Raw genomic sequence first — 14,821 nt, 5'->3', positions numbered from 1 at the left:
GTGCCTGTGTGAGTTTCCTCCCACATGCCAAAAACATGCGTGGTAAACATGAGCCTGTGCCAGCTCTTTTGGAACGTGTTGCAGCCATCAAATTCTAAGTTCATGATTATTTGCTAAAAACAATCAACTTGATCAGTTTGAACATGAAATATCTTGTCTTTGGAGTGTATTCAATTCAATATTGCTTGAACATGATTTGTCCCAACTTCATTGGAATTGGGGTTGTAATAATAATACTAATAATCAATCCATCCATTTTCCATCCCGCTTATCCTCACTAGGGTCGCAGACGTGCTGGCGTGTACTCAGTTGACTCTTGGCGAGAGGCGGGGTACACCCTGATCTCGTCGTCAGCCAATGGCAAGGCGGACAAACAACCATTCGCAGTCCCATTCACATGCACAGGCACTTTAGAGTCTTCACTTAACCTACCAAGCATGTTTCTGGGTTGTGGGAGGAAACCGGAGGCCACTGTACCCCCTAATACAGTCATAATAATCCGAAATAATTGTCATTATTCTTTTTTATTCATTTGATTATAATTATTTGTGGAGTGAATGATCAAATATTTAAAATTGTTCGTTTTGCTGAACTATTTAATTGTATTATCTACAATGAATCAGCAAACCAATTATTGAATGAGATCAATGATTACAAAAATAAATACATTTTAGCCAACCATTTTGGGGGGGAAAGAAAGAAAATGAATGCACCAAATATTACAAGGTTCTTGATAATGTAAATGCTCGGTGGGTTGGATTAAACGAAGGAGGCGGGCTGCACGTAGGCCCCAGGCCAAACCTTCCCCACCCCTGCGCAACACACTTGGTGATGATGCTTATTAACGATGCCCCCTGCAGGCTGGAGGTCAGGAGGGGGCGGCGGCGGCGAGCACTCAGGAGATCCGAGTGGTCGCTGACCTGCTACAGGTGTCGCCCGAAGGCCTGCAGAAGTGTGTCACCTTCAAAGTCATGGTGAACGCCCACACGCCGACCACACACAACGTACATTATTACTTTACATTTTTATTAGATTATCATGAGGGTTGATATACAGCATGTTATGTTTGCAGGACACAGTCCATGAAAAGATCTCCACTCCGCTCACAGTGGAGAGCGCTGTGGATGCCAGGTCAGTTTAAGTCCATTTTTTGGATTTATTATTTATTATTAGTTGTTGTATTTTATTAAGATTTGTTGGTCTTTAGCCACTTAACACTTGCAAGGAGCCATTTTTGGTACCATGTAATCTGAAGGAGGTTAGCGACTGTAAGGTAGTGGTAGGGGAGAGTGTGGCTGGACAGCATAGGATGGTGGTGTGGAAGATGACTCTGGTGGTGGGGAGGAAGATTAGGAAGACAAAGGCAGAGCAGAGAAGCACGTGGTGGAAGCCGAGACAGGACGAGTGTTGTGCAGCTTTTCGGGAAGAGGTGAGACAAGCTCTCGGTGGACGGGAGGAGCTTCCAGAAGACTGGACCACTGCAGCCAAGGTGATCAGAGAGGCAGGTAGGAGAGTACTTGGTGTATCTTCTGGCAGGAAAGGAGAGATGGAGACTTGGTGGTGGAACCTCACAATACAGGAAATCATACAAGGAAAAAGGTTAGCTAAGAAGAAGCGGGACACTGAGAGGACCGAGGAGAAGCGGAAGGAATACATTGAGATGTGACATAGGGCAAAGGTAGAGGTGGCAAAGGCAAAACAAGAGGCATATGATGACATGTATGCCAGGTTGGACACTAAAGAAGGAGAAAAGGATCTCTACAGGTTGGCCAGACAGAGGGATAGAGATGGGAAGGATGTGCAGCAGGTTAGGGTGATTAAGGATAGAGATGGAAATGTCTTGACTGGTGCCAGTAGTGTGCTGGACGGATGGAAAGAATACTTTGAGGAGTTGATGAATGAGGAAAATGAGAGCGAAGGAAGAGAAGACGAGGCAAGTGGCAATGATTAGTAATTCCTTTGGAGGTATGGAAGCATCTAGGAGAGCTGGCTGTGGAGTTTCTGACCAGCTTGTTCAACGGAATTCTCGCAGGTGAGAAGGAATGGAGGAAAAGTGTGCTGGTGCCCATTTTTATATACACACATATATATATATATATGTATATATATATATATGTATATATATACACACATATATATATATATATATATATATATATATATAATATATATATTTTTTTTGTTGTTGATTTTGTTGCCAGAAATGGCGCCTCAGAATGGACTCTTTACCCTATACTATGATGAATTGTTTTTTTAAGTAGCAAACATTTAAAACATCAAATTAAATTGGTCCATGTTAAACCCTCCAGGAGATTGCTTCAGAGTGAGACCTCTGAAAGTCTCTTCCCATCTTTGAAAGAGGCACGTAAGAACAAAGGACGTAAAGACAAGGGGGTAGAGGGGTGCTCGGAGAGGAGAGGTGGGGGCGTCGCATCGTCACCGATGCCCCCTTGTTTCCATAGGAACCAGCTTCTCTTGTTTCCATAGGAACCCCGTGTGTGTGTGTGTGTGTGTGTGTGTGTGTTTGTGTGTCTTGTAGAGACGCCGTTGCCAAGATCCTCTACTCGCTGCTCTTCAACTGGCTGATAGAGCGTATCAACGGACGGGTATACCCTCGCAACGAGGTGCTCTCCATCTCCATACTGGACATTTATGGATTTGAGGTCCCGCTTTTTTGACCATGTATGAGTCAAAATACGACTGACGCCCCCTCACTTGAGTAAAGCCTCACGTCTTACCCTGCAGGAGCTGGAGGTGAACAGTTTTGAGCAACTGTGCATCAACTATGCCAACGAAACTTTGCAATTCTTTTTTAACAAAGTCATCATCCAGCAAGAGCAGGTCAGGGAAAACCTTTGTTGTACAACCTCTCCTTTTTCTAGTCGTATTACAGTGAAGCCTCACTATACCGAGTCCTTCTGCCAATGGCGGAAAATGTGACTCATTGATGCCCCCTTAAAAATGTTTACAATTGCCTACATTAACCGTTAGAAGGCGGCACGGCGGATGCCTGGTTAGCACATCCGCCTCAAAGCTCGAATCCCGGCCCCACCTGTGGGTGTACCTCGCCTCTCGCCCAAAGATAGCTGGGATAGGCTCCAGCACGCGATCCTGGTGAGGATGAGCGGAACGGAAAATGAATGAATGAATAGTTAAAAGTGTAACCATGATTCAGTTTGAAACAGAAACAGTTGATCATTTCCACTTACAACATTACCATTGAAACAGGTTACAGAAAATTGGATTTCTTTTTAATAGCCACTCAGCCAAGCAAAAACACATAGACCCTATTCTTCTGCTAACAACCCAGGCTAAACCTAGCTCCTCACCAACATACAAAGATCTTAGAACAGTCAAGCCGTATCCCTTCAACATACTTCCTATTTTGCCACCATATTGAGGCACCTTAGGACTGATAGCTTGGAATAGGTTCTGCGGGGGGAAAAAAACGCAAATAGGTGACTTTGTAAAGAGCGAAAAGGCGTTTTTGTGGTTCGGCATTCGTGAATATATCTATTCAGATTTTTGGGGGGGAAACTATCCGCCGTTATTCGCAGAAACAATCGCTTCATTGTGTTCTTTTACCCGATATTTGTTGTTTTCTTACTGCCCAAGCTCCTGCAATTATTCCGGAGTGTCAGTTAGTCCTAGATTTTTCATTATTCGCGGGCAGGCTCGGTCCCCAGCAAACAGCAGGGGTCAACCGTATGTTTGTTCAAGTGAGCCACTCTATCTCCTGTATGTATCACGGACTCAAAACGGTTGTAAAAATAGCAGCTATTGATATTTTTACAGGTTGCAAAGTTATGACCTCCACGCCAACGTTTCACTCATGTCACTGCCTTGTCGCTGTTTCATCAAAGAACAAGCCAACAGTCTTTGTTGTGTTCTGTGGAAAAAGTCGCGAATGGACGTGAGTTGAGTGGAAAAGCTGAGACTGCGTGAACATTCGCTGTATATCCTACAGGAGGAGTACATGCGAGAGCAGATCGAGTGGCAGCAGCAGCCCTTCAGTTCTAACCAGGCCTGCTTGGACCTGATTGCCGCAAAGCCTCATGGGATTCTGCGCATACTTGACGATCAGTGCGGTTTCCCTCAGGTACCCTTTTTCCTCCAATCCAAATGCCCCCAAGAAAATGGACTTCATAACCACGGAGCACTTGCACTTGTGGCAATTAGGCCACAGACCACACGTTCCTGCAAAAGTGCCATTATCACCATGGTAACGACCCCCTGTATGCCAAGCCAAAGATGCCTCTGCCCCAGTTCACCCTCAAGCACTATGCCGGAAAAGTTACCTACCAGGTACACTTTGATTGCTTGCACTCTGTTTACGCTCATTACTTCTACATATGCCATAAGGACTAAGTGCTCGGACGTAATGTCATATATATCTTTAGTGTAGGCAGGATGCAGTGGCAGAAATTGGCCTAAAACGCGCCGTACAGTATAAAAGAAAATCGTGCACCCCTATTTAGGGTGGTGGGTAGTGATATACTGTAAATGGCTAAGTAGGTAAGTCGAACAAATGGGTAAGCAGATAGTTGGTAGGTCATTTAGTGATAGTTACTACAGTATAAATCGGTAGGTGATGCACATCTTTAGTTCATTTGCTGAAAGTTGTCTCATGTTTTGGGTCCTAGGTGAACAAGTTTCTGGACAAGAACTTTGACACGGTCCGCCAGGATGTCCTGGACCTGTTCATCCACAGCAAAAACAGAGTGAGACTTTTACTGTTTTTTCAGTCATTTACCTCAGTACGTACTTTTGCGTGTATACCGGCAGATTGTGGCGGACCTTTTCTTGAAACATTCCGAGGTGTTGTCCCAGCATCGGTCCAGCACGCGGCGCAGCAGCACGGCTCGCCGCTTCCAAGCCAGCACGGTCAGCGTTAAGTTCCAGAGCAGCTTGCAGGAGCTACTGGAGAAGATGGAGAGGTAGAACACTACACAGGGAACACTACTCCATTTTCTTTTCTCCATTTATTCCCTGTGGTACTCTGTCATTTTCCAGGTGTCACCCTTATTTTGTGCGCTGTATCAAGCCAAACCAGCGTAAGGTATCAATCTACGAGCACGCTGTTCGGTGTTTGTGTTTCAAAAGTGCTCATGTGGGGGGTTTTCTGCCGATTCAGGAAGCTGCAATGTTTGACATGGACCTGGTCTCGACGCAGCTGCGCTACTCTGGAATCATGGAGACCATCCGGATACGCAAGGAGGGCTATCCCATTAGACTGACATTTCACAGCTTCCTATCCAGGTGGGTAGGTAGGCGCGCAGGCAGGTAGGTATATCGTAGTTGTACGGTGGGGTGAGGTTCATGGCCGGTGAGGCACTGACATTAGTCAGATTTACGCTGAATTTTCACAGCTTTCTATCCAGGTGTGTTTGTAGACGGGTATGTAAGTAGTTAGCTCGGTGCATATGCAGGAGTTTAGGTTACTCGGCGGTTGGCCACGACGTGTGGTGAGGTTCATGGCTGGTGACATTAGAGTCAGATTGAAGAATTTATGAACCAAACAAGGTGGTGTCTTTTCCATTAAATTAGCAGCCTGACATAAAATACTGGTAAGCTGGCATTTTCTGACCTGATGTTTGAAGCATATCTTGAATTTCCTTTTTCATTTTTGATTGGCACTCAAGTTTGGAGAACAATGTAGCGGTTACGTGTATCTTCCACGTTTGGCTTTCATTTGGGGCAAAATTTTAGAATGCACAGAGGGCAGCTGCCGCTTCATTTTCCTCACAACCGTGCTAACGAGTCTGTTTTTTGTCTGCCTGAATCAAGTCTGCTCATGCACAGACGGACTAGTGCATTGCGTGAGAAGTGACGTTGGAGCGGAATTTGATAATTGTTTTTAAAAAAATAAAAAACTTCTTTCAAATAATGTCTTTGAATATAAAAATATTTAAGAAACTAAGTTACAAAGCCATTTCTAAAGCGTTAGGATTCCAAAAAACTCTAGGGAGACCCATTAAGCTCAAATGAAGAAATTATGGAACAGCGGTGAACCTTCCCAGGAGTGGTCGGCCTACAAAGATGACCCCGAGAGAACAGCAATGACTCATCCAGGAGGCCCCCAAAAATAAATAACTCGGGACAACTTCTGAAGAACTGCATGCCTCCCTTTCCTCAGTTAAGGTCGCTGTTCATGACACAACAATAAGGAAGAGACTGGGCAAACATTTCATCCATGCTAGAGGTCCGAGGGGAAAAGCGCTGCTGACCAAAAAGAACAAAGTCTCGTCTTACTTTTGCAAAAAAAAACATCTGAATGATTCAAAAAACCTTTGGGAGAATTTTCTATGGACTGATGAGATGAAAGTTGAGCTTTGTGGAAGGTGTGATTCTCGTCACATCAGGCATAAATGTAGCACAGCATTTCAGAAAAAAGATCATCATACCAACAGCCAATCATGGTGATGGTAGTGTGATGGTCTTGGGCTGCTTTTCTCCTTCAGGACCTGGACAACTTGCCGTGATTGATGGAACCATGAATTCTGCTCTGTAACAGAAAATCCTGAAGGAGAATGTTCAGCCATGTGTTTGTGACCTCAAGATGAAGCGCACTTGGGTTCTGCAGCAGGATAACGATCCAAAACACACAAGCAAGTCGACTGCTGAATGGCTTAAAAAAACAAAACGAAGGTTTTGGAGTGGCCTAATGAAAGTCCAGACATGAATCCGATTTCAGGGGCATGACCTTAAAAAGGCTGTTCATGCTCGAAAACCCTCAATATTTGCTGAATCCAAACAATTCTGCAAGGAGGAGGGGGCCAAAATATCTCCACAGAGATCTGAAAGACTCCTTGCCAGTGATAGAAAATGCTTGATTTCACGTGTTGCTGCTAAGAGAGGCCCAACCAGTTATCAGGTTTAGGGGCCCATTACTTTTTCACACAGCGCAGCTAACTTTGAATCGGTTTTTTTTTCCCTTAATAACTGAAATCACCATTGACAAACAGCATTTTAAGTTCACTTCCGTTATATTCTTCTATTTACATTTATTTGATGATGTTGAACATTAAGGTGGGGAAACGATTCAAAAAAATGAGAATTTGAGAAGGGGACCAAAACCTTTTCATGGCACTAACGAGCCTTTATGTTCTTTTTCATTCACAGTGGTTTTTGCCTTGGAACTCTGCCACGGATCCCATTGTACCCAGTCTCTTACTTATGGTTGTGTCATGAACACTGACCGTAGGTTCTTTAGAAGTTGTCCTGAGTTCTTGCTGTTGTCTTGGGGTAATCTTCGTAGGCCGGCCACTCCTGGGAAGGTTCACCGCTGTTCCATGTTTTCTCCATGTGAGGATAATGGCTCTCCCTATGGTTCACTGGTATCCTAAAGCTTTAGGAAATGGCTTTTGTAACCCTTTCCAGCTGGATAGATGTCAATTACTTTATTTCTCAACTGTTCTCAAATGTTTTGGGAGTGTGTCATTTTGTTGCTCCTTTTTTAGATCTTTTGTCTGACTTGATTTTGTCGGGACAGATTCTGTTTAAGTGATTTCTTGCTTGAACAGGTCTGGAGGTCATCAGGCTTGGATGTGATCTGTAAGAATTAGCCAGAAATTGTGATTAGCCACAACTTTTCATACAGGGCCACGTAACTTTAGGTTTTTTTTCCCTTAATGAATTCAATCACAATTTTAAAACAGCATTTTCCTTTCACTTGGGTTATATTTGTCTGATATTCATATTTGTTTGATGATCTTGAACATTAAAGTAAAGAAACAATGCAAAAATCTAAGAATTTGAGAAGGGAGCCAATACATTTTCCTGGCACTGTACGTGTGCATAGGTACAAAGCGCTGCTCTGCTTGAAGGACCCCCCCATGGCCGACCAAGAAAACTGCGTCATCATGCTGAGGAAGCTGGGACCCGTCAAGGTCGGCTCCTACCAGTTGGGAGTCACTAAGGTTTGTTGACGCACGCGCGCACGCACGCACACAGGACGCGAATACACTTCAAAGTGCGTTTGTGTGCGCGCAGATCTTCCTGAAGGAGGATCTGTATCAGCTCCTGGAGGGCAAGCGTGACCGCGTGCTCAACATCGCCGCCCTCACGCTACAGAGATACGTGCGCATGTACTTCATACGCAAGAACTTCGTCAAGTTCCGACACCGCATGACGCAGCTGCAGGCCAGATGCAGAGGATGCGTCGTCAGGTGACCAATCATGCAGCTTTATTCAGAACTGCCTCCATTGACGTCGAATATTTAATAATTGCCCTGTTGTTGTTGTTTTGATTTTTGATTCATTTTGACAGAAAGAAGTTTGCCCGCAGGAGGAAATATCTCGTCAAGTTGCGTGCCATGGTGCGAGTCATCGTCAACCGGCAGTGGTACATCCGGGTACGCGTGTGAGCACGTGTGTGTGTGTGTGTGTGTGGGCGGGGGGATTCTTAAACTCTTAAAGTCTTACATTTTGATTTGAATTGGATGTAATTAAAAATACAAAAAATAAAACAGAATGAATTCTAATTGAAAATAAATTAAATACCAATGTCATTATTACAGTAAATTAAAATGTTATAAATTACAATCAAATTGGCTGTTTTAATTTAGGTCATGGAAGTAACACAGTAAATAAAGTTTTCCTAGAATCATTTTAAACTGTCACTGATGGTGTAGCGGCGCACTCGCCTGACTTTGTTGCGGGCAGCGTGGGATCAGTTCCCACTCAGTGACGGCGCGAATGGTTGTCCGTGTCCATGCGTGCCCTGCGACTGACTGGCGACCAGTTCAGGGTGTAGTCCGCCTTTCGCCCGAAGTCAGCTGGGATAGGCTCCGGCGCCCCGCGACCCTAACCAGGACAAGCGCTGTTGAAAATGGATGGATCATTTGAAACTTTTTATTTGAACTTGCCTACAGATAAGTACTTAACACTAAAATAACTCCTGCAGCTTTTATCCTGATCTGTGCCCCCCCCCCCCAAAAATGATGAATTTCAGCTTAATTCCAATACAATCATATACGATAATATAAAAAGATGTTCAACATTTGGCATTTTTAACTTTAGTGTAAAAGAATCCTTTATATGCATCAATTCCCAACATGAATGAATTTGACATTGTTTTTAAAAAAAAAAAAAAAAAACTTAAATCATCTAATCTAATGTAAAACTATATAAGAAACTACATTCAATCAAAACATTTTTAACCAGATTTGCAGCAAAAAGGAATGCCCTTTGCCCATAGCCCACCCTTATACAAAGTTGGAAAGAAATTCAGCAGATATCAGCACAGTTCTGCCCAATAAGAATCAGACTGCATGAATGGGATTATTGAACAGTTAATGTGACTTTTGATTGTGTTGTTTGATTGTCAGACGGTGGTGGAGCCAGCGCGGAAGGCTGAGGAGGTGAGGGAGGAAGAGGAGGAGGAGGAGGAGGAGGAGGAGGAGAGTCACATGCTGAGACAAATGTGTTTGTGCGTGTGTGCGCATGTAGGACCGCATCAACCGAGAAGTGGTGAACATGACCACCCTCCCCATCCCCGCTGAGTTGGCGGCGCTGCTTCAGGCAGCTTCAGGTGGGCGTGGGACGACGCTATAAATAAGTATGCACCGTTTATGCATGGCCGAGTGTGTGTGTAAATGTTTGTGCGCAGGTGGTGCCGAGCTGCACTCGGACTGCCTGGCGCTGGTCCAGGCTCCCAAAGTTAAGGTTGAACCACAGATGACCTTACCCCTGGACATCAACAACTACCTCATGACTCATTATGTCCGCACCATATTTAGGGTGCCCGCACACACACACACACACACACGGGGAAAAAGCAGCGTTTATAGGTTGTGTGTTTTTTTTTTTAGGACCCATACTTTGGGATGCTGACAGCCCCTCTGGAAAACTCCCTGACCCGAATGGATCCAAACTTGAAGCAAGGAGCCCTAAACATCTTTGTCCTGGTAACGAGCGCAATTAAATGCAGTATTCAGTAGCTGTACACACACACACACACACGCACGCACGATAGATAATAAATGCAATAACATACAACCAATATCACTATCGCTTAGTTGAGTTATCTATCTAGCTATCTATCTAGCTATCTTACCAACCCACCAAAATAGTGTAAATGTAACAGTGCTAAGTAACTGACCACTTACTGACCAACCAGCTAACTACCTTAACGTACTCACTCACTCAATCACACAGAAGTTTTCACATGCCAACAACCGCCTCCCTTGTAATCAACTAACCAATGTGTATTAAAACTAACAGTTTATGAACAATGTGCACATACATTAATTAATATCAAAAGACATAAAGAGATGCTCACACTACATTTAGCAGAAAGCTCATTTCCATCTGTTGTCCAAAATATCGGGCGGCACAGTTGCGAGGACCCGGGTTCAATCCCGGGCCCCGCCCGTGTGGACCTTGCATGTTCTCCCCGCCGTGCCCGCGTGGCTTTTCCACATCCCAAAAACATGCGTGCTAGGTGGATTGAAGACTCTAAATTGCGTGCGTGGATGCTTGTTTGTTTTTTATGTGCCCTGCGATTGGCTGGCAACCGGTTCAGGTTGTACCCCGCCACCTGCCCGATGACAGCTGGGATAGGCTCCGGCATGCCCGCGAACCCAATGAGAATAAGCAGAACAGAAGATGAATGAATGGATGAATGTCCAAATATCTAAACGACAAACTGACTAACTAGTTTGATGTAACCGTGCTAACTCACTGACCACCACCAATCAACTATACAACTAACAACCAACTAGCTAGTGTTTATGCAACTGTGCTCGCTGATTACTTACCTAACCAACGAAGTTGTTTTTACGTAATGCGATGTCTCTGTGTCAAGATTCTTCGCTTCATGGGTGACCCGGAGCTGAACGGGGCTCAGGAGAACCTCTTTGGGAATTACATCATCCAGAGAGGGCTTGGCAACGCCGAGCTCCGAGACGAGATCTTGGCTCAAGTGGCCAATCAGGTCCAGACAGTGTGCGCTGAACTTGAAACGACGTCGTCATATAACGTGGCGCTCACATCGTGCTCTTTGTTTGTTCTCTTGCAGGTGTGGAGGAATCCCAACATGCTGAATTGCGAGCGTGGTTGGCTCTTCTTGTCCTCGTGTTTGTCTGCCTTCCTGCCTTCCCCGAGTCTGGCCAAGTACCTGCTCAAGTAAGTTCATCACGACAACTGCTGCAAAGACATTTGCTAGAGAGCGGACCTTCACCAAAGCCAAACAATAGCTTGCTTGGACATGCCAACCCACCAACCAATTGACTTCAATTTGTGTTAATCAGCTAACTGGTTTTACCCAACTACCAACCAACCATACAGACAACCAATTAGCCAGCTTACTAACTATTTAGTGTTAACAAAACCACACTAACTCACCACCTATGCAGTTAGTGAGTTAGTTAGTTAGTTGGTCAATTATATTGGGTTGATTAGTTCATTATAAACTATCCATCCTTCCATTTTCTTTACCGCTTCTCCTCACAAGGGTCGCGGGGCTGCTGGAGGCGGGGTACACCCTGAACCGGTCACCAACTAATCGCATGGCACATAGAAACAAACAAGCAGTCGCACTCACATTCACACCTACGGGCAATTTCGAGTCTTCAATCAACCTCCCACGCATGTTTTGGGGATGTGGGAGGAAAGCGGAGTGCGCCCGGAGAAAAGCCACCCACGCAGGCACGGGGAGAACATGCAAACTCCACACAGGCGGGGCCGGGATTTGAACCCCGGTCCCCAGAACTGTGAGGCAGATGTGCTAACTGACTGGTTGTTATTTCTAATTAGCTTAAATAATACAAATAACTAGATCATAATCATGCTCACTGACCCCTAACTAACTAACTAGTTTTACATACAGTAACTGTGATCATGAGCAAACTTGCCACCTAAGTATATCAACTAACATTCAACTAATTAACAACAATTAACTAACTAACTATTGTTTACAATTTCACATTGCTAAAACTCACCGCTTATTATTGTCAGATATATGGTTTCTAACAAACTAATTAGTTCATAGAAAACTAATCATCCAACCATACAAGGAACCAATAACTATAGTTTATGTATTTGTGCTAACTGACCACCAAACCAACAAAGTTAATCATTTCGACAGTAATTGTGTTAACTGACCCCACCTAACCAACCCACTAACAAATGAAGCGCCTCATTAACCGAATGTTAATGAATTCAGATCGAATGTAACGTGTTGTTTGTTTTTCCAATGAGTTGTGTGCGCCTTTCGCAGGTTTGTGTCAGACCACGGGCCCGAGGGCTACGACTCTGTGTGTCAGCACGCTCTACTGCGGGGCATGCGGCGGCGCAGCGGCGGGCCCGAGTACACGCGCGCCTACCCGCCATGTCTGCTGGAGTGGACCGCCAACCGCAAGAGAGCGCGCACCCTACTCCATGTGCACTGCTCTGATGGTACTTGCCCACAAAACGAGACCATTTCCTACTGCCGTGGGAGCATTTGTAACACACACAAAAGAACCACATCTACTCTACATACAGTCTGTGTCACGACTGCATAAACACGCAAATGAGTTGAACACCACAACCGGCCGGGCACTCCGCTTTCCTCCCACATCCCCAAAACATGCGTGCTAGGTTGATTGAAGACTCGAAATTGCCCGTAGGGGGTGAATGTGAGTGCGAATGCTTGCTTGTTTCTGTGTGACCTGCGATTGGCTGGCGACCGGTTCAGGGTGCGCCCCGCTTCTCGCCCGATGATAGCCGGGATAGGCTCCAGCAGCCCGCGACCCTAGTGGGCATAAGCGGTAAAGAAAATGGACGGATAAAGATGCAGGCAAGCATGAGTATGCAGACAACAAAAAGCACCGCGACGAAAGGTCGACGTGGAAAACTAAGTAACCAGAAGAACAAACTAAAAGTCGTGGACGGAGTGTCACGGGAGGAAGTTGGAGTACAAGAGGATTAACAAAATTTCAAAAACCTACACAAGGCTGAGTAAGAAAAGACGAACAGAAAACCCATAAATACTTACCAAAATGCAGAAGACCACAGGTACTACTTGCAGGAGAGCATGAAACGCGAGAATGCACGAGATACTAAAAAAACGTAGGCAAATGACGACGGAGACACGTAATGAACGATAACTCGGCAACTTCTTCCGCCGATGTCGATGGCTGGCAGGTGCGACGCAGGAGTCTCTGCCCGCCAATCACCTCTAAGAAACTGAAACCCGAAGAAATAACAACCAGTAGAGGACAAAAGAAAACAGGATGTGACAGAGAGGAATCATTTCCCCCGAAACATGGTGTGCTATATGGAAAAGGGTATTGTCAAACTCATTCGTTAGTCATGTGTCACAATTTACAGTACACTGACACCGAGATCCTGCACCCTACTGTTAACAGCCTTACATTTGATGTACGCTATCTAGGATTCATCTTTTTGTTCAACACAATTGAGGTTTGATTTGACCTTTCGTTGTATGGTCACTAAGATTATGTACAAACTAGTTGAGTGGTTTGTCTGGCTGGTGGGTTGGTTAGTTAGTTAGTTAGTTGGTTTGCATGGTTGCAAAGTAGCTCCTTTTTTGGGTTGGGTAATTAGTTGGTTAGGTGGTCATCGAGCACAATTATGGTAAGGAGTTTGGTGGTTTCATCAGTTAGTTAGTTCGTTGTTTTAGTGAGTTCACCAGCATAATTACATTACAGCAATTGTTCTAGACAGTAAGCTGGATGACTGGTTAGCACATCTGCCTCACAGTTCTGAGGACCGGGGTTCAATCCCCAGCTTCGCCTGTGTGGACTTTGCATGTTCTCCGCGCCGTGCCTGCGTGGCTTTTCTCCGGGCACTCCGCTTTCCTCCCGCATCCCCAAAACCATGCCTGCTAGTTTGATTGAGGACTCTAAATTGCCCGTAGGTGTGAACGTGAGTGTGAATGATTGTTTATGTATATGTGCTCTGCGACCGGTTCGGGGCGTACCCTGCCTCTCACCCAAAGACGGCCGGGCTAGGCTTCAGCACGCCCGTGACCCTTGTGTGGGTAAGCGGTATGGAAAATGAAGGAATGAATCATGGTTCTCCTTGCGTGCCCCCTCTCAGGTGTGTCTGTCCTGTGTCCCGTGCACTCTTGGACTACAGGGGAGAACATGGCCAATGACATCTTGCATCACAGGTAAGAGACAAAATTATAGGTCGGTCAATAATCAGTCGGGAAGTTAACGTTAGTTAGTCGGAAATAATGTGTCATTTTATGCAAATGAACCTAGTATGCATGTCGTCAGGGGTGTGACGGAGGGCCGTCGAGGCTGGTCGGTGCTGCTCAAGGAGTCAGCACAGTGGGTGGAGCTTGAGGGCTCGGACTATGTCCTGGACCTGATGTCGGACCTGGAGCTGCCCGCCCGATTCCCCAAGAACGGCAGCTACTTCATTATCTCGTCGCAGGAACCGGGACGCGTACGAGCCAATGCCAGCATGTAAAAGACACACACATACAGTACATATCAATGCATGAGACCAATTGGGTTGGTTAGTTGGTCGGTTGGTTAGTTGTAGCTTTTTTAATGTTTGAACTTTTTGTTCAATACATTTGAGGTAAGTTGGTTGGTTGGTTGGTTCATTTTTTGTTAGGTAGTCTGTCAGCACCAATACACAAAAGCTAGTTGGATGGTTGTATGGCACAATGATCTTTTCTGACCATTTTTATACAAAAAGGCGTTGAATTTTAGGTCTACTTTTTGTTATTTTACGTGAATTGAGAAAAGTCTCATTTGTTTGCGTGGAAGTCTGCTGGGCGGCTGCTTTGACGGCAACGACGACGCCCTATCGTCGGCCCACATCGCCCGCGATCACTTCGCTAGCCAGGGTGAGTGTTTCA

General features: G+C 45.2%; 1 protein-coding gene across 1 annotated transcript in view; it reads left to right on the top strand.

Moving 5' to 3' along the window:
• Window positions 1-14,821, top strand: part of myo15ab (myosin XVAb) — a 49,735-nt gene that overhangs the window by 9,806 nt on the left and 25,108 nt on the right. The window contains 23 exon segments of the mRNA XM_061770344.1: window positions 861-974; window positions 1,073-1,131; window positions 2,540-2,663; window positions 2,746-2,841; window positions 3,968-4,099; window positions 4,180-4,305; window positions 4,644-4,721; window positions 4,786-4,937; window positions 5,014-5,059; window positions 5,135-5,259; window positions 7,802-7,919; window positions 7,993-8,168; window positions 8,270-8,354; window positions 9,330-9,362; window positions 9,451-9,532; window positions 9,611-9,741; window positions 9,813-9,908; window positions 10,808-10,936; window positions 11,021-11,127; window positions 12,221-12,399; window positions 14,047-14,119; window positions 14,229-14,420; window positions 14,730-14,809. Of these exon segments, the coding sequence (XP_061626328.1) occupies window positions 861-974; window positions 1,073-1,131; window positions 2,540-2,663; window positions 2,746-2,841; window positions 3,968-4,099; window positions 4,180-4,305; window positions 4,644-4,721; window positions 4,786-4,937; window positions 5,014-5,059; window positions 5,135-5,259; window positions 7,802-7,919; window positions 7,993-8,168; window positions 8,270-8,354; window positions 9,330-9,362; window positions 9,451-9,532; window positions 9,611-9,741; window positions 9,813-9,908; window positions 10,808-10,936; window positions 11,021-11,127; window positions 12,221-12,399; window positions 14,047-14,119; window positions 14,229-14,420; window positions 14,730-14,809 (2,533 nt within the window).

The sequence above is a fragment of the Phyllopteryx taeniolatus genome, chromosome 4, assembly GCF_024500385.1.
Source record: "Phyllopteryx taeniolatus isolate TA_2022b chromosome 4, UOR_Ptae_1.2, whole genome shotgun sequence".
NCBI lineage: Eukaryota > Metazoa > Chordata > Actinopteri > Syngnathiformes > Syngnathidae > Phyllopteryx > Phyllopteryx taeniolatus.
Note: the sequence above shows the minus strand (reverse complement) of the source record. Positions and strands in the feature narration are given on the sequence as shown.